We start from the raw sequence: 27,088 nt of genomic DNA on the forward strand, positions 1-27,088 counted from the left end.
GATAAGGAGCTGTTGTTTCAGCCAGAGGAGGATGTATGGTTGTTCCAGTCACTGTCATGGCATAGAGTACTTTGTCAGCAGGGAATGAAATGAAAGGGAAAATCATCACCTGATGAAAAAGGGGTGACTCAAGAAAGAGGTAACATCCTCGGCATATCTGTATTTTTTTTTCAAGGTTTATCTACCATTTTTTCTACCCTCTCAACATATTTTTCCCCATGTGTCCTTGAGGGCTAGTGCAATTATTTTGCGTAAGGCAACTAAGACAGCTGACTATGGTGGCCATGAGAGGGCAGCTAATGGATATGGAGCGCAAGTGAAGAGCAGAGCACTCCAGAAGGTAGACATGGCAAAGCCTAAATGCTGAAGAGATTGCACGTGATCAAAAAGTGTCACTGCTCAGCTAACAGAAAACTCACGTGGAAAGAAGGGTAGGGGAATACTGCAGTGGGAGAGTTGGAATAGTTTTTTGGTGACATTTGGGCTCTTGTTAAAGGGAATTTGTGAGGCCAAAAAGTAGAGTGATAGGAGAGAGATCAGTGGAGAAGTACCTTGGAGTTGCTCTCATCTGAGCTGGGGCCACTCTTACCCACCAAACTGTTCATGGGTACCTTAACATACCCAGAATCCTTTCCATGCTGTTTTAGCTAAGCATTTTGTCTTGTTCTTTCCAGAAACTGCTGTAAGAGACATGGTTTATCCTCCCAACATAAAAAAGTAACTTGTTCAGATAAAAATAATATTCTATATTCCTAGACAAGTTTTCATGGATAAGTGAAAAATTTTAACTATCTTCCCTCTTCTGTAGTGTTGCACTGGCTACTCTGTACTTCAGAGGTTGTACTTTGTCTTTTATGTTTCTTCAATTTCAACAGAAATGTTAGGGAAGCATCTCCTGAGATCCAGTTTTTAACTGGACCGGTTTACAAGCTAATCTCAGGCTTCCAAGCGGAATATAGTTAAGTGCAACTGCTGGTCTGTTTTGGGATGTCAAAATTAAAAGGCTGGGCAAGATTTAAAGCTTCAGACTTAAAACAGTTTTCCTCGAAATGAACATGAATTTGTGTGTCTATGTAACATACTCACTTTGAGAAAGCACACTTAAGAGCTCTCTCGAGAATTGCTGGTGGGAAGAAACTGTAAAAAGGACTAATGAAGAAACTCTCTGTAGGACTGCGGTATGTTTAGGTATCACCTTTTTGCAGCACAACCCAGCTTCACAAATCTGAGAGAGAGGAAGGAAGAAGTATTCCTCCACCCTATCAGATCTTTCTGATTTTGGCAAAAGGAACTGCCATTGCTGAATCATATGCTTCTCTTGTGGTTGATAAGTTGACAGGAGCGAAAATTACTTTAAGGAGGTAAATTGAAAGCTGATCGGAGATTAAACTCCTATATGACTTTTTTTTTTCTTGGATCTTGGCTGTTCCTTTTAGACATCTGCTTTTGTAATCTTTTTACTTAATCCTAGATAGCTGCAGGTTTTAGATTTCACAACTGGGTAAATTTTGCTATGACTCGTTATCCCAAATCCCTATGTTGGAAGTTTAATGGCTTTCATTTTTGAGCATCTCTGTTTGTAACTGGAAATCTAAAGCAACAGTTCGTCTTCTTGGTAGGCATTGTAAAATGCACACATACTAGCCCAGTGTTGGGAATGGCAGTACAGACTTCTGCTATCAGCATTCACAGGCTGCAGCTTTTTACAATCTGCTCCTGTATGCACCACAACTAAAGCATTTTGCTAACAATACCTGTTCTGAGCTCTCAAATTTCTTAGAATGGTTCAGAACAGAAATCTGTAGTGACAGGAACCTCCTCACAAACCACAATACATGCAAGGCCTCTTGGTCGTCTGAGCTATGCATGTAGAGGTTTAAGACTAGGGAATTAAAAAACTGGGGACTTTTTATTTATTTATTGTGAAGCTGTGCACAAGCATAGCAGCAACACATCCTTAAAAGCCATTACCTATTCCAAGCTAGTAGTTTAAGTTGTTCAGTAGTGGCTCTGCTTATGAACTTTTTAACAGAATGCCCTACTCTATTTTAAGATGTATGTCAGAGACAAGTGGAATGAACCACATTCAATGGATACCTCTAACTCCTGATTTTGGAAAAAATCAATGTAAGTTCCACAGCTCGCTTTTGGACAGCTGAAGGTAGAGACAATGAATCCATCAAACATGTATCTAAATCTTTCTGCTCGTTCAGACTGCATTTGCTTCATGGACAAGCAGGGTGAACATGGGTCTGCTTGCAAGACTGTTTGAGCACATCCCTAATTCATCCTGACTTTCTCATGGCTAAGCACAAAAAGCTGTATGTCTCATCAGTCATGTATTGCAGCAAGCAGCACATTCTTGCAAACTGACCCAGAATACTCTCAGGTTTAGAAATCTGTTTTGTTTTATCGAATGCTGGGTATGAGAATGGTCTCACTAATACTTATGGAGGGGCAGTACTGCTTCTAGCTAATAATCCACTGCTTACATATGGAATAGTCCTTAGTACTTCCAGACACTTTTCTGCATAATAACTTTCAAATTCTGAAATTATGCTTAAAATTTTGCTTGATTTCAAACACAGGCAAAACCATTCCCCCTCTTGTTTAGCTTTTTTTTTTTTTTTATTCTAGGAATTTGGTTTGCTCATGAGATCCTAATTTCATTTAGAACTCTAAAATCCCTAGTTAGTAGGTGAGTAAACAGTTTTTCTCTTGCAAATAAGGCATATAATTTTGTGCCTTCTGCAAGAGTTCCCAAAGGTTACTAAATCATACTGGATTCTTGGCTGTGATAAATACATACGCAAGGGACAATGTACGGGACTGTGAAATCTGTAGTATTATTCACCATGAAACTGCAGGTAGATTTTTATGTCATTTTTTCCACTCATGCGCATTCATTGACTTTTAATCTATGATTGGTCACTAGAAGAGAAAAATTCAAGCTGGTGAGCTTTTTGCTTCATCAAAGACTATGGAATTCTTCAACACACTATAAAGTGCCAGTCAGACCAAATGCTGCAAACAGAAAAACTATGGCTAGCACAGCAGAACCATCAACTTCACTAAGTAAATGCCACCAACCCCGAATCTCTACTATTATTAGATCCCGCATCTGGATCTTCAGTCTAAGTGAACATGATGCAAGAGTATGTAAACACTCCTTTGGTTACTGTAATAAAGAGACAGAAGAGGCGACTTGCATCTCCTACCTTAGTTTGCTACCAGTGCAGAGAAACATGAGGGAGCCCCAAAGGTAAATACTGGCAATAAAACTCACTAAGTCGAATGAAAGAAAATCAATTTAGTGCAGTGGAACAGCAAATGCCAGAAGACCAATCAGTTAAAATACAATGCACAAATACCTGCAGACCTGCATGTGGAAAGGGCTGTCTTCCCTGCACTTCTTTTGGATACTAATTCAGCCGTGCACATACGGAAGAGCAGTACTGAATCAGGACCAAATACATTTAAATCACAAATGAAAATACTGGTTACAAGCAAAAGCATACCATAGGCTCAGGGACAGTGGTTATTCTGTGATTGAGTAGCAGTATGTTTCTTTGATCAGTAAGGGGCATGAAAAGCAACAGAAAGTTATTTCTACCTGCTTCCACTTGAAAGTCATTGACAGTTCTTACTGCTAAATGTTGGCAAAGACTAGAATGTTAATTTTAGTGTGTATAAATAATTTATTGAATAATAATATATGAAAATGAATCTGATATGCTTCTCTATATGAATGACAGTCTATTACTGAAATTCATTAATCAGCACATTCCACTCAAATTTTTTGAGGAAGAGGAGGGAAGGAGGTGGAGAGGCAGTTTGGAAAAATGTAGTACAGTGGGCTGACTAAATCTGAATACTTGGTCTCTGAAAATGCAGCTATCAGTGTAATTCAAATCATACTGATGAGATACAGAACAGTTATATGCAGTCATAATAACAACTTATATACTGTCAATATTAATAGCAATGCCTGTTTGAGAACAGTTTTAAAATAGGTACGTACAATTTTATTAAGTATAAAAAGACACCGTGCAGAGCACAATACATTTCATCTTCAGTTCTGGTAGTCCTCAAACTCCACTGTCTTAATTGATATTGTCACCAATGACTGCTGAATACAATTACCTCTCTGTATAAAATGAGGCTTCTCTCATGCTGTTTGGTTTTAAAAATACAGTAATTTCCTTTCAATGGCTACTTACACTGATGAAACACTGTCAATACTGTTGGCTAGCCTGCATTTGGTTTCTAACATATGCTATGATACTGCCAATTTCCCCTGTTTTGCTTTGCCTCTCTCTGTTTGAGAATAGATCCTCCAATATATTAATTGTTTCTGACTTTGTTCCAAGTTCAGAACAGAACACTGTTTCTGACCATTTCTACATTCCATTCTTCACATTACTGAACTTTCACTGACATCGGCAGGAGTTTTCAACATGCAGTGACTGTATGGTTTTCCCCTGAACTCCTTTTCTCCCCCAGTCTTTTCTAATGAAGCACAGAAGGCATGTAAAATTGATCTTTTTTTTAGGATTTGGGGGTCCATTTTCTTATTTTCTTAAAAGTAGATGACATTTACAGCCTTCCAGCTTTGACTATCTTCTTTGGAAAAGCAGACATGTAAACTTAAGAACTTACAGATTTTGCTTGCACATTCCAATTTTGTTTAATTAAAAAAAAAAGTACGAACTCTAATTTCAAACTGATTTAAATGATAATGTGTGAGTCTTAAAAGAAACAACTAACACTTCCTCCTCGCTAAAATATATTAACATTAGACTGGAAAATAAATTAAACAATACAGAAATGCAGAGATTATGCTATCACAGTAATATCTGCCAAACAAAGCTCGGTCTTTTGCTAACATTAGCTTACTACATTTGCAATACATGCTAAGCAAAGACCCTACTTCTCTAACAGGTACATTCAGACAATATATATTTTATGGAATAAATATATAATATATCCAGTTATAGATTTCTGAATAGTAACTATAATAGATACAAGCAATACCTACATTTAAAAATACAGTTCTAGGCTTCCCTAACTTTACTACTAATAAAATTAAAGTTGACCTAAAACTTTCTCACTCTGTTGATGCATAATAAAATATATGGAAACACCAAGAGTAAAAAGCCAATTGCTTCTACAAATGGAATACTTTATAAATATAGTAAATTGCTATTTCCAGAGGGAAATCTGAAAATTATAAACAGGAAGTTAGGTTAAAACAGCTCTACAATATATAGTACAAAGTGGTTATGAAGCGTGATGTACGAGTTTGATGTCTGTGGCAAAATTTTGCACTGATGTTTTTCATTCTTGGAGATAACTGTAGAGAAAGATCCTGCTCTCAAAAGTAGACAATCTTAACCTCCTTAAACAAAACTTTCAGTGACTAGAGAAAGCCAACTAGAAATTTGTCAGAGTAAGGGGTACAAGATTTGATCGAACAGAATTATTTGGAAGCCCTGGACTTCGCTGTTTCATAGGGTTTACCAATCATGCTGTTCTCATTAGGAACAGAGTCACAGAAGTAAAAGGTATCTGTGACTGCTGGGTGTTGAAAAGCCTTATCATGATGGTACCCTCCCTACGGCTCACTTAATATTAGTCTGGCACTGTACATTCTCCAGATGAATTCTGTTTCATGTTCCTGTAGTTGTTTGCTTTTGCTGGAATATTAGAGTACAGCTCTGGTTGCTTGATTACTGAACTCTTGATTGAGGCTTCTTCTTTCTTGAGAACAACCTAGAATTAAAGAAACACATTCCTCAGAGCAAGCACAAATAACTGAAGAATTTAGCTGCTGGCTGTCTCTGCCTGCCTTTCTTCTCTTTCAGTTTAAAATCAGCAAAAATTCTTTACTTGCTAATGAAATGATTTAGGAACTGAAAAAAATGAAAAACTTCATGTGTATGTCTGTCTCCTGCAATGGCCTTGTTTTACACAGAAACCTCAAGCCTACTTAATGAAATACTACTGTTTATACCTCTTGTCTTGAGTTGAGGCCCTGAGGTGGGATTCAAAACAGAGCCCTTGTTTGCATCAACAAATCTGGAATTCTGGTGGTCACAGGACAGGGTATTTACAAGGAGGGTGTTTTCCCATGATTACCAACAGAGGTCAGTGTCAACACTAATAAGGATGAAACCATCACTGGGCACTTCAGATTTTAACTATTTGGGGACTTTCTGAGTCACTTGTTGTCTCTTTAGTACATGCATACTGTTTTGGGAACAAACAGCTACAAGATGAGGGTTGGGATGTAAGTCATTGGGACATGCTTCCTACTTAATTTTATTTAGGCAAGTGGAGCGTATCTATAAATGCATTCAGAGCACAAACTCTCACTGATTTCAGAAAAACTGCATATGCAGAGCATCTTTGAACCTCATATGCCACTTGGGAGACTTGCAAACCTCTTGGAAGCTATTGTAATACTGAATGTCAGTCATGAGTGAACGAAATACTTCCTACCAAACTGTATCTAAAAGCAAGCACTTAGAAGTGCCCTGCAGAGTAATCAGAATTAAGTTTGGGCTCCCTGTAGCAAGGAAGACTTTTCTTCACCTGCCACCATGATGTTTTGTTGCAGAAACCTTGATGTTTTGTTGCAGACTGGTAACAGATTTGTTGAAAATGCTTTAAATCTGGTGGCATATTCTTACTTGTCATAAATGCTCTGGTTGTCAATATAAAAAAACATTCCCAGGACTTCTTTCACTTGCAGATAAGCCAGAACTGCACAGTGGCTACTGAGCTCAGGTTTATTAGTTGGAAACTGGCTCCAGAATTTCCTAGTGCCTTTAACCTGTTTTCAAAATGCATTTTTACTGGGAAAAACCATGTGGAAATATACCAAAGAATGAGCTCTGCTCATCCTGACTCCATTAAGTGCTTGCTGGGGCCCCAAGGGTACCTCCAGGCCCCTGACTGTCCCCCCTTGGGGCTCCCTCCATCCCATCCAAAGCCCAAGACCTCATGTCAGCCCCCAGGGCCATCATCTCCTGCCACAGCAATGCCCCAGCAGGGCCAGTCTCCTGCTCCCCATAGCCCTGCCCTGCTCAGCTATGGGATCCCACTAAACTGGGAGCACCTGTGAGCTCATGTCCCAGCCTGTCTCTATCCCCAGGCAGGTGGCCAGGCCTGGGGCTGCCCTGCTCCTGTCTGGGGCTGGGATGAGCTCTGGGATGCTGCCCTGACAGACCCCTGGAAGCGGCTGGCCCAGGTGGGGTGCTGTCAGTGGCCTTTAGGGAAGAACAATGAATCCTCTCACCTACGACATATGGTTTTGCTGTGTCGTTTGCTGCTGTTGCTGCTGCTGAATGAGCAATTGCTGCTGTTGCCGGCGCCGGGCTGTTCTCAGTTTTTCGAAGCGGGCCTCCATCTCCTCCAGCACCTTGGGAGTGTAGCGCACCACCAGCTTCACGCTGTCCTTGGCTGCCTTCAGCAGCTCCACTGCCTTCTCGTGGTGTTCTCCTTCCACACTCTGGGAGCAGGGAGAACAGATTTAATAGTGAAAATGGTGCTTTGATCTAGAGCTGTCTTTTTCATATGGAAAGCCTGTCAGAGTTTTAGGTAGTTTCCACACCTTACACTTTTTAAGGGACCACTAAAAAGAAAACCTTAAGTAAGACTTATGCACTGCTGGGCATGTATTAATTTTCAAGCTCTGATTTCTATGCTAACGTTGCTTGAAACAGTAAATTTCCAAAACAGGGAGGTGACTTGGCTGTTAAAGAAGAGTATTCGATTTCAACCATTAAGTGGACTGACTGGAGTGCTTTTTAGGCATGCGCATGGGGAAAAATTTTCTAATGGTGCATGATTGTCCACATGTGTTGTAGGATGTATTCCAAAAAACAGAAGTATCTCTGCAGAGAAGAAAACCCAACAGCCTGAATATCTGCAACCTTCACATGGATTTTAGATCATCTAAAAATATGTATTTTTCTTCCCACTTAAATCCAAGTTTTGCTACCTGCTGTGTTTGAAAACTCTTATGTATACCATGCTATTTAAAATGAAACTATACCCACAGGCTTCCAAAGAGAAATAGCAGCATTCAAAATATTAAATTCGATTCATGCAAAAAGAATAACTTAGCATTGTTATAGCAACTGCCAGAAGAAAATTCTTTCTATACTCATCTCTCCTATTTGACTGAGTAGCACTGTGCGGGAACAGGGAGTAAGAACTACTTCTGATGTGGCACATTAAGATGTAGAAATAATGATTTAGAAGTTTCAAAAACCAGCCACTCTATACAGATAGCATAAACAATTCAAGGTTATTACTTTGCTAGTTATCTTCCCCTCTCCTGTTAAATATCCTTCAACATATTAATACAATCATTTTATGTCTGAGTTAACTGACCAGACTTAAGTTTCTACAGAAATTTTAAGATGCTTTGGAAACATTAATGAAACTCAGAGAAATAATGAATGTCAGGTGCTGAAATGATTACCAGAAATAGAGAAAGAACATATATATTTTGAGTTGTATGTTCACAAAATTCCTCCAGTAGATCCAAAGATCTTCAAGAAAATTCATGATCTTCGATGACCAGATTTTTTAGAAATTGCAACTGGGATAAATCTGCTGGAGAAGCACTGCTACTAAAAAGTAATTTGGAGAAAGAAATTGTTTCCTTACAAATATTAAAAAAAAAAAAGGAAACTCTCGTTGCATAAGTAACAGTGAATGTGTCTAATGTTCCAAAGTGAACTAAAGTAAAAAGCTATAGATGAACAGGGCGTTTTGTGAAATTGCTGTAATGAACAAGTCACAGATACAAATGAAAACTTCCTCCCCACATCCCCTAGCCTGTAACTGTTCAATGTTAGTTAGGTGATCATAACTAACACATGCTATAACTAGCTCTCTTTTATAGCACATTCTTTGTGACTGGCTTTGATACTGGCTTTTGGAAATGTAAGTCTCACCTTAAGACAAAGTGTACAAAATTTAGCATTTTTTTATTTTTCCTTTTTTGCTTGTAAATCATGGTCAGCATGGCATGGCATGGACATTCAGGGGAAATGATAGGGTATTCAGTGGTGTCATGATTGGTTCTGCTGCTGTGCAACAGTATGAACTTAGAACAGGCTATGACCAAACATTGTAAGCTCCCAACCTACATGAAGTAGAAACATTTTCTTTCAAAAAACTTTGCTTTCAAAGAGCTGGATGGTTAAGAAATAAGAAATTGTGATAGTTCTGTAGGGGAATAACAAGCTGGTGTGTTTTAATAATTCCATCAACTACCCAGAAAACTGCATTTATCATGATTGTCTATTTTCTCTCCTGCTTGCTCCCAGCCTTGTTCTTCCAGTTCAGATGGTATTTTCCAATTAGAAATGAAGGGTTTGACTTTGTTGCTATTCAGGTCAATGGAAAACTCCTGTTGATTTGAATAGTAATGATACAGAATTAAGCCTACTGCTCTAGCCATAAACAAAAGAAGGGAAAATAACAAAGGCAAACAGCACTGCTAAATACAAATCCTGCTCTCTGAACACACCTCACCCAGATCTTTACAACCACAGTTTTCAGCTGTTATTAATATGATCGTTATACCTGCTCTTAATGTCTTTATTACTGCTTGCACTTCAATTTTCAAGGTGTTACAAAAACTTTACCTGCTTAACAGCAGCTGTACAAGTGAAATAGCAGAGCCCCTTGGAGTGGCTAAAAGGAAAGGGCAAAGGAAGTTGTTTTGCTGTTGGAATTTTTCTGCCTCTGCAAACCTCTAAGGTTGTGGTGGCAAAGGACTCCTGCTGGTAGAGGTCATTCCTGCACAAGGTACTTTGCTGACTGGATTGTGGTGGTGGGGGACACTGCAAGGATCTGACACTGTCGTTACTTTAGAACTGCCCACCAAATGGGTAAAATTGTTTTGGAAAGTATATATTTACTTAATATAAAATCTTTATTACATATACTTACTCTTTTTTTTCCATTATTGCATTGGCAGATTGCATCAAAGAGAAGAATGTAAAACACTGTACAGATAAGAACAGCTGAAAGAACTGCAGATATAGTGTGGGCAAATACCAACCATTACTCTATCCTGGTTCACAGACTTGCCATAAATTGAAAAGAAAAAAATTAACTTTCCTGAAGACAAAAAAGAAAATCTGACTGTTAGCCCACAAGTTGAGAAACTGAAAAGAATTTTTCTATTAGGTATCTCTAAAGAAATACTTGGTTGACAAACTAGTCATTATAAATCTATTTTGCATCCTTTCTGTATCTGACTCACACAAGGTATCTGACAAATGCAGAATCTTTGCCAGATATCAACAGGCACCAGCAAGTGTTTTTGTCGAGCCATCTGCAGAGCTTACTGCTTTCAATTTCCTTTATTTTTAGGGGGTGTGGGACAAAAGTATGTAACAAAATCCTCAGCATAATGAGAAAACACTGTTTTTTAACATCCAGTGAAACAGCTCAAGGAACAGTCTTCCCAGTCATGCTGGGATAACAAATCTGGATTCTGAATACACAGCTCTAATTTTATGTTGCTAATTATGAAGTTGGATAACCATCGATGGTTGAGCACAAACAAGTTACAGATATTTCATTTTCATTTCATGTCCCACCACTGAGCTGTATGTTTTACTGTACATACTGTATATTATTTGCTTTTCTCCAGCTAAATTAAGAGAATCAGAGTGAATTAGTCCCAGTAAACAATGCTAAATTAAGATTTTTTTTGTCCCGTCTCCAGCTGTCTGCAAACAAATAACTGTTGCATATAGGTAAAACCTTATAAAATGAAGGCCTTGTTGCATTTGTAAAATCATGGCTCAGGCCTGTTACTTTGGCTAAGTAGAAAAGGACTGTGGGAAAGAGACACAGTTCAATTAAGGTAGAAAAACATGTTATATAACCATCATGTGTTTACACTGTGTATGGTGGTTGGTTGAATCATATTTGTTATCCCTTAAAACTATGTAAACTGATAAATGGCTAACTGGTTAAAAAGGGTGAGTTTTTGCAATAAAGGCTCTCCTTTGCACCTGCCTGGGGAATCTGCGCTGCTCCTTATCGCAACAAATAATCACATCCGTAATTTTTGCCTTTTTACAAATTATATTGTATGGGATTAATTCCGCCCAAGACTGGTTTATGAACAGTTGCTCATTACTGTGAGGGTGGTGAGGCCCTGGAACAGGTTGCCAGAGAATTTGTGCATGTCCCATCCCTGGAAGTGTTCAAAGTTAGGTTGGATGGGGTTCTGAGCAACCTGCTCTAGCGCAAGGTGCTCCTAACCATGCTGGGGGGGTTGAAACAAGATCACCTTTAAGGTCCCTTTCAACCCAAACCCTGCTATGATTCTGTGATTATTTCAAGTATGCACTTGAATTGAAATTTTAAATTCTGTTATTTAGACTCTGAATACAAAAACATTTCTCTTGCATCTCTAAACTTTCTCATGCGTCCACATGTAATTGGAAATTTTGTACTGTGTTTTTTTGCTGCATTACCTAAATATATATTCTAGAGCACATGCATCAAATTTTTGAATGGAGAACCATAAAACAGAGGTGACAAGAGGGTCAAATTCAATATATCTTGACATCTGAAGGTTCGCCACTTTCCTCTCTGGTATTTGCCTAGATGCTGTTGACAGTAAAAGGATTTTTCAAGAATCATCCATCAATTAGTAAATTAAAACTATTTTTGTCTGCCTTTTTAATCACCTGTTGAAAGAAACAACAACAAAATTTTTTGATCGACTTTCAATCAGTGAAGTTCAAGTAACAAACTTCCTTAAATATTCAGTTTGTTTTTCTTTGAGACTAAATAATCTTTTCAGTGGGTTTTTCTTTTCTTCCTCATTGTGTACAAGTTTCCAGAACTAGTATTTCTCTTTTGAGAACATGATAGTTAATACAAGAAGTGGAAAAAGTTCTGTCTGAAGTGTTACAGAAATACTTTGTTACAAGAGAAAGGGAATAGCTAGTGTTGACAGAAAAAGATGAAAACATAAATCATTTTTATTTTTTATAGGCTTGCAAAAGAAGAAGAAATTTAAGTTGTAAAGTCTTAGATTCCTGACTGGACTCAGAAACTGTTACTATGTGCCTTTGATGTATTTAAATACAGGGTCAGACGGAGGTTTGCATGGAAAAGGACTACATGTTCATAAAGGGAAGTGTAGGGTTATATAAACGACTATCCTTACCTTTTCAGTACTTTACTTTTCTTTGTAAAAGAAGACACAAAGCAAAATGAAAGGCAGAATTTGACCCATATCATGGAGTCAGAACCTTGTATGTCTTCTATTCCAACAGCCCTTTTTTTACCTCCATATTGACATCCACAGTGAAATTACTGCAAAATACTCCACCTTGACTTACATGAAAAATGACCATGTAAAAAGTGTACCTTTTTACCCAGCATACATGCTCTCTGTATGCGAACATTTGTACAGCTGATTTCTCCGACAAAGATATCACAGCTGGATGAATATCACTAAAAGAAATCTAGAATGTGCCCCCCACTGCAAATCAGCACCAAATGTGCTTACCAAATTTCTTTCAATTTTATGTGTTCAAAGGCTCTGAAGGTCACAAGACTACACAAGTGCCACTGTGGCATCACCGTGCTTGGAAAGGGCTGTGTGCCTTGAAGGCTATGAAATGAAAGAACGACAGTCTGTTATTAAGCTTTTACTACAAGCGGAACTTACAGAATTATCAATTAAGGACATAGGTTCCTCATAAATTAGGTGGTGAGGATTTGAAATTAAGCTCTTCAAGCACTCTCCAGTACAATAGAAATTGTAATGGCACAAAGTTGTTGTTGGAGCTCTGCCTCACTGCACCACAAACGCACACTGAAGGTCTCTCACTGAGCTCATTCTTTTTGTTTCGTGTGGCTGCATTTAAATTGTGGCATTAGAACAGCTGTGAAAAATGAAAATCCAGATGAAAATGAAAGCTCTATTAAATTTGCACATACCACTCCATTAACTGAAAGCAGCTGGTCCCCACGTTTGAGCCCACCATGTCTTTCTGCCACTCCTCCAGGAATGATGCGAGAAATATAAATAGGTGAATTTTGTTCCTTTCCTCCCATGACATTAAAGCCCAGGCCTTCCTCAGTCTTTGGCAGCTCCACCACTCGCGGGTGTGAATGGCCTTCGCTTGCAGCAAATGCAGCAACTGTTGCCTGGAAGAAAAAAAAGATTGATTTGGCTATTTAGGGGGAACAGTGATAGACACTTTGTTGTTCATTCGCAGGAAGAACTCCTTCCTGTGAAAACATTTCTGTATCTTACTCTGACTTTTTCTGATTATCTGAAAATATTTTAAAAACATCAAGTTCTATGCCAATGTTTTTCAAATAAAGGAATAAACAGAGGAACAGAGAATTTAGGTGACTTGTCAAAGATAATACAGAAAGCTACCAGCACAGCCAGAAGTAGGCACCAGAAAGCCACCTCTGTGGTGGTGCACCATTATGATCATTAGTACATTTCTCCTTTGCCTTTTCACAGGGAGAAAATTTATTCCTGTGGGATAAGATAATGGGATCTCTAATGTGTTCCTAGTTGAAATAAAATGGATGAACTGAATTGTTAACTCTCTGCTTTGCTTTTGGAGTTATGGAATTATTTATTTTAAATCCTCAAAATATATTCTTAAATTAAAAAGCTTAATTTATAAACTTTGTGAAATAACTTCTGGAACAGGAATAGGAGGTTTTATTATATAATTCTGTCGAAACTTTTACTGAAAAATTAAATCTTAAGACAACAACAGATATATAAATCAATTAGAAAAATCTAGATTGTTATGCTTATTCCATGGGAGAAAAAAAAAAAAAGTAACATACTGTAAAGCTTGCATCCAGGAAAATATTACATTTATCCTTGATTTTTCACTACAAGCATTTTCTTAATTATTGGTCTTAATAAAGCATTAAATAAACATTAAGAAAATATTTTATAGTTTTTAACATGTGTTTGTAGTTCAAACTGCTTGGACAATTTTGCATTACACTAATATTTTTGAGCATCCTATAACACTTATGCTCAATAGAAGCTAGTGGATGATGTGACATAATGGTTCATTCTCAATTACATGTTTTTGCACATGCAGAACTTGTCATCATGCATACATTTTATGTCAGACATGAATGCACTAGGAGAATGAAATACAGACAGCCCAGAAATAACCAGGAAATATTGCGATATTGAAACATTGCTCTGTAACCTGCTGTTCTATATGAATAAGAAATGAGAATGGGAAACACTAATCAGACTTCTCCCCATTTACTAAATAACATAGCAATAATTTCTATGTTTATGTGCAGTGTAAACAATCAGGATTTCATATACACATTTCTCTATATAGAACCAAAGACCTTACAAATTTACATTGACCATTAGCTTTTAATCAGAAGGTTAAAATCAGAAGTACAGCCTACAGAAAAGAAAGTCCTATTTAATATGGAAAATACACTGCAATTTAGAGTATATTAGGTTATTTGCTGCTCTTATAGAGCTTACTTCTCTAAAATACTCTTAATCATTTTGTAACACACTCCCAACCTTCCTCTTCGGATACAGCTTTAAATTAAAGTCTCTGAACATAAATACTTAATGGTAAGAGATCTTAGTTCCACTAGGACTTCAGGGAGTTTATGTTCACAGGAATGGGATCATAAAGAAATATCTCGAAAGAAGATCTATGGCTTTTGCAAGTTACTTTGCATAGTACCTGCTACACCACATAAAAGACAGTGTTTTGTACAAAACAGTAATGGGAAAAAGAAAGCTATGGTGGACACCCTTGTTGGGAAGCATCTATCTTTGTGCATGTTATGAAAATACAGAGCATATTTCATACTGGCACAAAGAATGGGTTCTTTCATGGTTGTGTGAATTCCCTTATCATTTCAGTAGCAGCAGTAACGTAGCTGTCATTGTCTTAGGATATAAGAAAGGCAGGCCCACATGGACAAAGAGAGAATACATTTTAATAGAACAGGTAATGTATCAGAAAAAAACCCAGGCTTACATTTGGCTGTGGAGTCAATAAAATGTTGATCAGGCTATTTCTGTCACTGTTCATCCTCACCACTCTCTCAGCACCTACAGCTCCCATTATTTAAAAGGGGAATTTTGACTGTTTAGTTTCTATCTCCCAAGTAATTGTGTCCTCTCTGGATGAGATGTATGGGAAAACAGTCCATTAAAATATTGGTTGTTGCAGGCAGACTGCTACAGAAGAACCAGTATATTTGCTTTTGCAAAGCAACTTTTCAAAAAGCATCATATTCCATAAAATCATTCTCTTTTCTTAAGCTACAGAAGCAGCATAAAGGTTGAAATTTTCCATTATGATTGTTACCTGGGAAGTAGCACTGGTTCTAGACTCTGGGCTGCCACTGATGTCTAAATTTTCTTACAGTGTACACACGAATACCTGAAACACACACGCGCACAGTCAATTACTAGATCACTTTGGTAACACGTATTTCAACAGCTGCACGTATCCTACCTTTGCAGTGGCCCTGGCTCGGAATTCGGGGCAGCCATTAACAGTTATGGTTTCATGCATGTATTGATACACCTAAAATGTTCATGAAAATAAAATGAAATTAATTATAGAAGCAAAACAAGGACTTTATACTAACCCAGAAAGGAGAGTTCCCTTCTGTCAGAGAACTAACTTTCATTAATGCTGTATTCATGCAATCACATAGCCAAGTGTCTGCTAAACTTGAGCATGCCCAGGCTAACAGAGAGCATCAATCTGTTTTTCTCATTATACTTTCCAAACTTAACTTTGTATCCTCCAAGACAACTCCCTTCCATTCTCTAGCAAGTAGTTTCCTGAAACCAGAACAGTTAAGTTGTATGTTAGCAAAAATTTGTGTCTCCAGGCAACTGACTTGAATGCAAATGATCTGAACTGGCCTGAGAGGTGTCTCAGCCTCCAACAAAGGCTTCTTTGGTCTCTGAACTTTCTTGAACTAAAAGACTTAGGAAACTGATGTTAAAAAAATACGTAAGTTGCTCAGCATACAGCAGAAGAAAAAGAATGCTGCTCAGCTGAAGAATCGAAGTGAAAATAGTTCTGAAGAAAGGTCCCAGTGCTACCTTCTATCAACCATAACCAGGAGTAGTGAAAAGAGGTTAGGTCAGGTCAAACATGGTCAATGGCTAAGATTATCCTTTAAAAAGGAATTGTACATATGCATAAATTACATAAAATTAACACTGCCTATATATATAACTTTCTGTCATTTTTTTCTGGTATACACTTTTGGCCCATTTTCCCTGGTCCTTATCTCTCCCTTTTAAACATCTCCAGTAAAGAGAAAGGAAAAGGCTTTGTCTTAACACTGCCTTTGTTCTCTAGATTTATCACACTCTTAGAGGAAAAATAACAACCAAAGCCTTGATGCTAGCCAGTTATTTTGAAAGCAAACTTAAAAAATAAAAGTATTTATACATAACATACAGAAAGTGTTTTGAAAGACAAAGGTGAATGCAAACAAACCAAACATTTTATTTAACTTTCTTATAAAACCACCAAACTTAAAAAATAAGTTCCTATATGCCACTGATTTACTGTGGGCATTTTCTTGACCTAATTCATCAGAAATTTTGTCGTTTCATGTGTTTTATGTCTCAGGCTGCACTCCTCAGAGAGAACCTTTGTTGGTAAAGTATGTTAGTTTTTACAGCAATCTCCTTATGTTCCTTGAAGAGCGCAGACTCAAATGTACTTTCAAAAATACATTTACCTTTTACTCATTTGCTGATGCTTTAGCAGAACTTTCCTCTTTGGTAATGTAAATGTTACTTTGGCAGAGAAGTACTTAAGTAACCTACAATAGCTTGTCCCATTGATAGACAGAAGTTTTCCATCCCACTGTCCATGCAGTACCATAATGATGAATCTTTCCCCACTGAGCCTGTTAATATAAAACTTAACACACTGACAAGCATGTGCTGCAAACATCTAAACAGAATTAAGATTTGTGGCGCATTTCTGACTTCAGTGGACAGATATAGTGTTAATCAAGCACTCTTAAGCAGCAAAATGTTTGGGGGTGACTGATCGCCAAACCTTTTTTCTTGGGGTATCATATAAAAGGAAAAGGCAAAAAAAGAAAGGAGGTAAAAAATACGATCCATTTCAGAGATCTAAAATATGACAAACACTTCCACAATACAGCAAAAGATTCTTTGTCTTGACTATTGTCAGCACACACGTCATTCTAGAACTGAATTCGTAAGAACCTGGGGGAGTTAAGAAAAACTGAGACAAGGGGAGCATGCTGAAAATCTCCCATGATTTGAAATGAAATCTTGCTTCCATTGGTAACATGGACATTGACCACAGCAGAAACCAGGATTTTGCCCTTATTTTTAAACATTTGGGAAAATAAAGGTCTTTTATAGTCTCTAAAGGATCTCTGGTTTCTTATGTTTTAGTACCAGATGATATCATCATAAAAATGGGTTGAGTCTACATACTCAGCATTATACTGCACAGATCAGTTCAGTGTTTATTGTATTATGTTGTAGGACACATTATTACATAAGAAGAACTACTACATTATATAAGAAGAATACTGTGTAATTGCAGTAATGAATCATTACATACTTGTTTCTTTAAAACCCACAGCATACTGAACCACTGATAATGCTGTATTTTCTTCAGGTTTCCCTCCATCTTAAAATATGACAGCAGATTCTACATATTGTTTTTGCTTGCAGAGCTTTAAATGCTGTGGCTTGCTAAAATGTCTAAAAGCATATATTTGAATATTGAACTCTTATGACATTAAATTGTTTCAAAAAGAGGTCACAGTATTTCATATAGAGGAACAGTTACTAAAAAGTTCTTTAAAATATTCATGACTAAGGTCGATTATCACAAAGGTGATCTGATAATGATACGTTCATGTCATTGTTTGCTAGGTTTGAAGTTGTATAATTTCCTGTTGATTGCATCCTACCAGTATCTAGCTGGTAGACTTTCTAATATCCAGTATCCTGGTAACTAACTTGTATACTGGTAAAAGAACAGACTCACGAGTGTGTGATTAAATTAGTAAGCAAAAAAATAATCTAGCAGCTCAAAAACTTGTGGAAAAATATGATCAATAGTGTCATATAATCCTTGGGTTAATCTGTAAATTCTCAATGCTAACAGATTTAAAATGTTCTGCAAAGAGTTATCAGTGATTGTGGTATCTATAGCACAGTTCTTACAAACAAAGAGTCCTGCATGTCAGATCTCACTCTCTATAAGCAAGAGATGCAACTGGTCTTGAATATTTGCTCGAGGCATTTGTAAATCTGATTATCCTATTTGACTGTTACATAATGATTAATGTAACTTGAGTTTAAGAATGATAAAACATATACACCCACATAACCTTCTTATTACTAAGTCAGTTTAACAACCAAACACAGATTAACTGTACCTGTTCCACCAAGCCACTTAAACTCTTTGTAGGGTTCAGATCTAATCAGGGCTCATTTTTGCAATGCACTGAAGTCCATGAACAAACGCTGTCTGTTTTCCTATAGCCACACTAAGCCCTTTATCTATGCTGTTCTCAGCACCACCTTAGCCATGATTTTAGCACAACAAATCCATTCTGCTCCCTCTTCTATGTAGAGAACACATAAACTGAAAATCTCTTTGTTCTCAAACTGAGTAAGGTGGCATTTAAATCCTCCTGGTTTGGAATATAGCTTCTTGTTCAATCCACTGTATGTGACAAATAATTGAAATGGATTTATGAAGTATTTTCTTTCAATTCCTACTATTATCTGTACATCTGATTATATTTTTAACATATAGCAATTCTCCTGAATCTAACGATGTCATCCTTAAGACGCCTGTATAAGATCTACTGTAGATTTCTTTACTTAAACAAAATATCAGTCAGTATAGAAAAAGACTGAGGCACAGATTTTAATTTCAAGCATTTTAAAATCACCCCTTTAGGATGTTTACTAAAAGTCTTTTAAAACAGTGACCTTTGTTGACTATGACGAATCATTTTCAAAGACATCATTGTACAGTATGATTGAGCTGAAGAATGAAAATTAACATGTCACAGAATCACGGAGTTGAGGATGGAAGTGACTCTGGAGGTCATCTCATCCAACTGCCTTGCTCAAGCAGGGCCACCTAGAGCCAGTTGCCCAGTACAGTATCTAATCTAGATGGTTACTATATGTTACTAACTTGAAAAAGAGCATATCTATTTTTGTATGCACAGCTATTTCTTTTCTGAGTGTCTGTAAGACTACATGGGTGTTTAGAAATATTATTTACTGACAGACTCTACACACAATCTGATGGTCTAGTGCATACGGAAAAGAGCTTCCATAATTCATTAGTAATAGAGATTAAATTACAGATGAATTGTCAATGTTTCAAGACACAAAGCTACAGCTGAAGGGTAAACGGTGATGTTTCAGATCATTTCTCCCCCCCAGCGATTTCTACCAAAACTGTGAGTGTCTGTGTGCTGAATGTTCATAGGTAAAGGCGTGCTGCAGACAGGGGTTTGTTCACACAGATCTCATTTGTTCTGTGGCGCAAGATGTACTTGGATTTGTTTTCTCCTTCCTGTGGAGCACAGAACACAACGCTCCCACCAAGCAATACTCCTGAAAGCATGAATATAGATCTCAGACTTATTTCAGCTTCTGCAGGTAGTCTCCTCAGACATAACCTAAAGTTATTCTCCTATACTACTCAAAGATTACAAAAAGAGGGAGGGAGGTAAATTACAACTAGAAAATTTGAACTTGGAAGCGAATCCTCTGTGTACTGTGGCAGCTCTCGCAGGCACAGAGAAATGCACATTTTATTACCTCTCCCAGCAGGAGCTGTAGTGAGTCAGATGCAACAGGTATTATTGTTATGATGATGGTTCTCATCCCCACGCATTCAGCTGGGAGGCCAAGCAGCTGGCTTAGGATTATTGGAGCGCAGGAAGTGGAACAGCCTTACAGGTACTTTAGGAGCTGGCTTCTTATCAAAAATTACTCCATATGGACTCATAACAAAGCAGCAAGTTATTTAGGGCTGGGCTATTTATGTCAACACAAAGCTGTAGAAGGTCCAGGAGAAACAGTGCACTTAGCAGCCTGTTTTGTAAAGGTGTCTAGAAGCAGTATTCTGTTTACAATCTGAATGATACAGCATCTTTTCTGATGAATTCTCAAAGATAGAATTTAATTAAACAGTTTTATTGTATTAACTTCTGTAAGAGGTATTTAATGATTCATCCCCTGATGAAATATGTAATTCTAGTACAACTGTACCTACAATAATGATGCTCAAATTTAGGACAAGCTGATCCGAACACCAGAAGGGAACAGGTATGAGGCACAAGTCATTTTACAGCAATGAATTCGTACTCAAAAACCCCCACAAACACAATCCAAGACAGAGTACATTGCAATTCAGACCTGTGATGTAGCAAGCCCAAATAAAGTTTTCTGAAATTTCTAAGTGAGGAAGTTACCTTTTTTGAAAATGTTAGGGGTTTCTTATTGTATGGGATAATATATGCAAATAGTAGTAATCAGATGTGTTTCCACAGTGCCTGCAGTATGATGATAATAAAAAGACATAAAATGTTTCCTTCAAGAAGTCACAACCTAAGTAAGTGACTTAGGTAAATCACAGGTAAGCAGGCAAAAGGGTGAAATGAAAAAAAAACCTACAAAAAGACGGATAAATATTTGTTTAAAACGTATATTGGCATCATCTGGGCTTCGCTCCTTTAGCTCATTTGCTGTATTTTTTGCTGTTTCAAGTGTAGAAAAGAACTGTGTATCTATTTTTGGAAGAAGACTTTCAAGGAAGGGAAGACAAGAGCCTGACAGACAGTACAGAGAGGAGAGTTAGCATGAGAATAACCAGAGCAAGGAGGACATAATTGGCTTCACTGTGCTTCTGTACTCACGTCAATGGAACAGTGTATATATGTGCGCATCCTTGCAGAACTGACGCTAAGCTACAAAAGAGAGATTGTTATTTACTTACACCTCAGTACTATGCATCTGCTGTCAACCAGCTGAATCCCTGTCTTCCTAATTGCCTTCGTATGTTGGAGAGGATGATAAATATTCTTCCCTTCTAAAATGCCAAGCAAAAAGAAGTATCTTAATAAGTCTTCTACCATGGTGAGAAGAGCAGAAGATGCTTTATTCAGCATAGTTGCTGGACTCTCTTCTCCCTCTCAAAATATGGAGCTGACTCTCAGGACTTCAGTCTCCTTCTGATCTGGAACCCACACTTCATTTCACTTGGCGTACATGAACCAGTGCTTGGGGCAGACCAGGAGAATGTCCAATCTTGTGACTGGGAGAAGTTACAGAGCAGAGGTGCACTGGAAAGCTGCAGACCTCTCCACTGTGCCTGTGAATCCCTTGTTTCTGAGACCAAACTGCCACCTGCAGCACAAATCAATTGTGCCTCTCCCACTCTACTTTGTTTTCATAATTTTTGACTCTTTCACATTCTGTTTGCCATTCTTCCTTGCCTATTATTTTCCATTCTTAATCCAACATATTTATGTCTGTGGAAAGGAATGCATTGGTTTGTGTGCCTGGACAGACTCCCCTTGAGCTGTGCTTCAGCACTCAATTCAGATCATGCTTGAACAAATCAGTGAGCAAGGACATCTTAAATGCTACAAAGATCAGGAGGGACTCTGGTAACCCTTAACCTCTTGTACAACATAAACCATGGAATCATACCTGGTAATTTCTTACACCAATCACCATTTTTGCTTGAACAACAGACTTTTCAGAAGTCAAGAGTTTTCAGAATCTCTGTCCTTTATGGTAGGTTTTCTGATACTTCAAACAGCATTTTCTTTTCTACAAAATTACTTACAAACAGATCTAATTATCCACCTAAGATGACACCTGAACAGACAAGGACATAAAAAAAGAAAACAAATCAAACACAACCAGAAGTGTGTCTATTAGCAGCATGGAGGTATGCAGCTGACCCAACCACATTTCCTCTTTCATAATTCCTCTTTCTTAATTCCTCTTTCATAATGACTCTTTACATCTGAAATCTTACTCAAGCTCAAAACCAAAGCAGTGGAGCACTTCCATTCAGCCATAAACCTGGGGTAGCTCAATGGAAGTGGAAAATATCTAGTAACAGGGTGTTTAGTTTTGTATCTCTTGAATATCAGATGAAATTTCTGGTTTTGTGCCTGTGTTCTGCTTTTTAAAAAATATCTCATGTGATAAGCATGCTTGGGAAAGCACATCTACATCTTTAAGAGCATGTTTTCTCCACCAGAGCTATAGCCTCTAGTTAAGATACTGTACTAAACACTGTCATACACCATAATCTAGAAGACAGTAGGTCCATAAGGTAGTTCAAAGCAGGCTGATTTTCTTTTCTATCAATCAAGTTGACTCAAAAATATTAACATTGTTTTTTCATTATGTTATAGCTACTTCTCTCTTTGGTAGTTAATTAAAAAAATTGGGGAAGAGACTGTTCTCAATGACTGAAAAGCAAGAGAATTTGAGAAGACTGTCTAAACAGCAGTGCTTTTGAGGGACAGAACCCCACAAAACCACTGGTCGTGGAAGAACACCATGGATGCCATGTACACACACCACAACTTCAAGCTTACAATAAACTTAGATTCTTCTTAAACAAGATTGTTTGAGCAAATGAATCACAAAAGCCCATTTTGTTATAGGACTATGACAGGTGTTTGAGTAATCCCAACAGAAGCAGAATTAGGCCATCTTACTCCCATGCTCATGGTGTGTATACTGTACATAATTCTTCAGTCTGCCCTTGAGTGCAAGCTGATGAAAGTTCTTTCATCAATGTCAACAGGACAAGTTGATAGATACCTGTGAGTATGGGGAGGTTGAAATGGCTGAAAAGTACCTTTGAGAGGAAGGCGTGTGATACATTATTGTTCTTACTGGAAGCACCAACACGTCTGTATTATAGAAGTTGTTGCCTGCAGCTACTGAATTTCGACAACTGAATTTGAAAAAGCTGCTTTGTGACAACTAGTCTGTATTACTGAGCTATTTATATCAGACAGAATGTGGTCATTCAAGGTTGCTGGTATTCTGAATATTTTTACATGATAAGCTCTCATTACTTTGAGCAGTTACATGTTTGCTTTGTGAAAACCACTGGTGGTGTCTATTCTCAAAACCAAACGTTGCATCATTTTCACAATTGTTGCAACAATCCCCTTCCATGAAATAACACTTCATGGATCTTGCCACATGATTCTATAGGGATGCTAACCCATTAAAAAGCTCAAACTTGCAAATGAAACTAAGTCTTGTTTAACAGCTTGAGGAGACGAGACAGTTTTAATTTTAGACCATGTGGAAGAAATACCATGCATGTTGGCTTTACCATTTTCATTGAGGATATTTTATTTGAATGTTTCCTTCTTTGGGGGATGGGGGTTATGGAGGAAACTAGGTCAGTTCCACCAAAGTGAAAAAACTGATCTGAATATTGATGCATTATTAAGCTGCCCTTAGGCAGTAGGAAAAAACAGCACGGGTCTGAGACATTTCTAAAAATAAATTAAGTATAATCACTGCAAAGGTATAATATTTTAATTTAGGGTGAAATACTTTATGAAGGCTCAAGCTAAAATGGAATTTTTTCCTTTTTTTTTTTGTGTGGAAAACGGAGATGTGCACTCTGCTCTGACAGTATCTGTGGTGGTGTTGGAAAGCTGACCCAAGTTTTGGTCCCTGAGCTCTTGCCATATGATGCTGCATCTGTCCAAGAAATAACCCAACAGGGGTTACAGGCTGGGGCCAGAATCTCCTTCCTCCCTTATGTGCAAGCAGAAGAATGTAGCAGATGTATCCAAAAATGCACACTGTCACATCCTCTGCACATATCGGGTGAGTCGACTGAAACACGCCTGGTATTGCTGTTAGGACACACAAGACCTTTGTGTGCCCCCTCTTCCCTTACAGTCTCAATTCTGTCTGGAGTCATCACTGACACCCTGAAGTCAATAGGAATTTACATCACACCTTTTTAAGAATAAGGAAAAATAGACTTTTATTTGCAAGTAAAAACTACTTACATGAGGAACAAGAAAAATAGAATTGGATCATTTAGTTTATTTCGTATCTCTTACACATTGTTCTATATTCTGCTCTAAGTCAATGGGAACTATGATCTGGCATCTTAAAACAGTGTTACAGGTGTAGAAATTGCATCCTTTGCAATCACTAAACCTTAGCAAAATACAGTCCTAAAAGTCTCTTTTGCTGCTTCTACTGCAATATACTGGGATAAAAAGAAATACCAACATGTGTGATGAGTTAACTCCTGTAAGACCACTCGGAACTCACAGCTTGTAATTTCAAACTCTCTGTTAGACCTCACTGCCAGTTCAAAAACACACCAAGCATTAATAAACACTAATTTCCTCCACTTTATCAGTAAGTCTGTATACGCTGTTGAGGCTGACATATGCAACAGCCACATTCCAAAATCTAACAGATTTGTCAAAACCTTGCCAAAATGAGCACCTGGATGAAACATGACATCATCATTCAAGCTCATCTCAAATGTTCCTATCAAGCTGAGAAGGCAGGGAGAAGGAAGGAAACTACTGATACTTCTTGTTTTAAATGCCAAAAAAATATAGCTAAAATAGAGTTTTAAAACAGTTTATAATTTCTTTTCTTTTCTGAAGGCACAATTAAAAAATGGAGATTGAGCAGCATTTCTCAGGAGTCTCATCAGTGACATCAGTTAAGTGGCAGCAGAGGGATACTGAGGCTCCATCAAGGCAAAAAGAATAGTGCAGTGGCTTCCAACAACCTGTCACTTACTAATATTACTCGGTAGTTAACCTTGCTGCTGATTTCTCTCAAGAGGAAGAAGCAGTCTTGAGATGAACTGCAGTGGAGGCTATTCTGTTTATTCTGAAGAGTTTTATGTAATCAAATAGGATACTGCAACAATAAACTAAAATGATAATGTGAGCAAATGAAAAAGATGATGAGATGCACCACACATGTTCCACTGGAGTCACCTTCCGTAGCACATGCAACTGCAGCTGCGTGCCAAAACGAGAACATCACCTGAGCACCACTCAGATAAACTGTAACATGAACAAGATATGTGATTGTTTTGATTCTGTAAATTGCAGGACTCCTGAAGCACTGAAGTATGTATTTATCTGTTGTGAAAGGCACAGTTACACAAGCAGAATGTAAGTATGATTAGATATATAGCCACCAGCCAACTCTAGAAATTGATCTTTAATCAAAACCAGTGGAAGAAAGCACCCATTAAAGACCAGTGATACAGTCTGGTCCCAGATTCTAGGGTACTCTATCTGTGAAATCTATGTATTTAGCTCTAGGCAGCTAAAAAAAAGTGTCAACAGCAGCTGTTTTAAATCTCCTGCAGTGAAGTCATGAAAGTGGTAGGGACTTAGTAATTGCACAGAGACTAAATAATGCCTTCTCTCAGATAATGCTTGGGCAACTTGGTAAATCCACATAATTGCCATTAATGAAGGCCATCTGCTGAGTTACAAGGTAATAATTTCCAAAACTTCTCATTCATGCCATCCAGGGCTTGCGAGCAACAGAGTAATGCTTCAATCAATTACGGTAAAGTGGCAATTGAAACTTCATTGTTTTTCAAAATTGGACTGATTTCTGATTACATTCATCCTAAAAAAGCCCATATATTTTAACACAGTAGGGTAATCAAAAAGAAAATTTCTGTGTTTACCACTAACTTAAGCTTTTCTGCTGAACTTTCTCAATGCCTTAGCCAGCATGGTAGCAAGACAAAGAGCAGACAGCTCATCTTTAGAAATCTGATTTTTTATTATCTAATTAACACACATTACAAATCCTTCTCTCAACTCATCATGATGGATACAGTACCTGCAACCAGGAGGCAGAAAGCAAAATCTGTAAAACATGAATATGTTACTACTGTGCCATACCATCGTATTTGAGTGAAGCTAAGTAATGCCCTTCCCTATCAGTGATGGAAGTACTCATTTAGTGTAAACTTACATCATTATTTTATGTGGCTTTTCATTGCTAGGACACTGGAAATGAAAAAGGGATGGAAAGGTAGAAGATTCTTGCAAATGCTACACAGCCCCAGAATTTAGGTAAGCTGAACTGGTTTGACTGACATTACAATCCACTCCAATATCTAAAAAAACAGATAAAATACCGAAACTTTACAACTAGCATCCAGGAATACAAATTTTATTGAAAAGTTAAAAATAAATCAATGCATAAACATGCTAAAATTGGAATGAAATTGGTCAATTTGCACAATTCCTTATTTGCTACTGCATGAGTCCTATTACTAAACTAATGGTGCAGTGATTCTGAATAAACTATCAGGAACACCAGAACAAGTTATAACAAGGTATCAGATTAGCCTAAGGAGAACTCTGCTTCCCAGGCAGCCTAATGAGGCATCATGCTAATACAACCATACTGTTTTTGTGACCTGAGCTACAACTCTGAGCTGATAAATCTCGGTCACTTTACTTCTATGTGTTGTCCTATTGCCCTTTTGTTTACTAATTGCCTTATTAGTAAGTCTGTCATATCCCTTCTGCTCAATCTGACCAACAGTTCAGTTTGAATGGGTAAATGTGACAGTAGGGGATCTTTAGATGTCAGGCTTCCTACTGAGCTTTAATCACAGTTCTGTGCTGTGAATTATAGCAGTAAGTCTCCTCAATGCATTTTTTTTCCAAGCTTGCATCTTGTAATTTAAAAACTTCAAAAGCTGGGCTTGCCCTGTGGAAATGACAGACTGACCAGAATTGTATTTCTCCTCCTGTAACAAATATGCAGCTTCTAGCAAATATAAAGCATTAACACAGGGCAGAATTTGGACTCTGGGGCTTACCTTGGTGCCGCCTGAGAGAATTTGGCCTGGTGCACCTCCATTTTTGCAAGGACTTATGAGGCAGAAAACAATGAAATCCTGCTTTCAGAGACTAGGTCTAGGATGTGGAGGAACAGCATTAT

At 37.7% G+C, this 27,088-nt stretch overlaps 1 protein-coding gene across 3 annotated transcripts in view; it reads right to left on the bottom strand.

Moving 5' to 3' along the window:
• Positions 1-2,545: 2,545 nt before the first annotated feature.
• Positions 2,546-27,088, bottom strand: part of LIN7A (lin-7 homolog A, crumbs cell polarity complex component) — a 48,897-nt gene continuing 24,354 nt past the window's right edge. Inside the window, exons 3-6 of one of the 3 annotated variants that reach the window (XM_039570956.1) lie at positions 15,543-15,614; positions 12,997-13,206; positions 7,301-7,513; positions 2,546-5,772 (exon numbers count right to left, since the gene is read on the bottom strand). In XM_039570956.1, coding sequence (XP_039426890.1) covers positions 7,301-7,513; positions 12,997-13,206; positions 15,543-15,614 — 495 coding nt within the window. In that variant the 3' untranslated portion in view covers positions 2,546-5,772. The remainder of the gene's footprint in view (positions 5,773-7,300; positions 7,514-12,996; positions 13,207-15,542; positions 15,615-27,088) is intronic. The other 2 variants (XM_039570955.1, XM_039570957.1) reach the window with 2 other exon arrangements.

This window comes from Corvus cornix, chromosome 1A (assembly GCF_000738735.6).
Source record: "Corvus cornix cornix isolate S_Up_H32 chromosome 1A, ASM73873v5, whole genome shotgun sequence".
In the NCBI taxonomy this organism is placed as follows: Eukaryota; Metazoa; Chordata; class Aves; order Passeriformes; family Corvidae; genus Corvus; species Corvus cornix.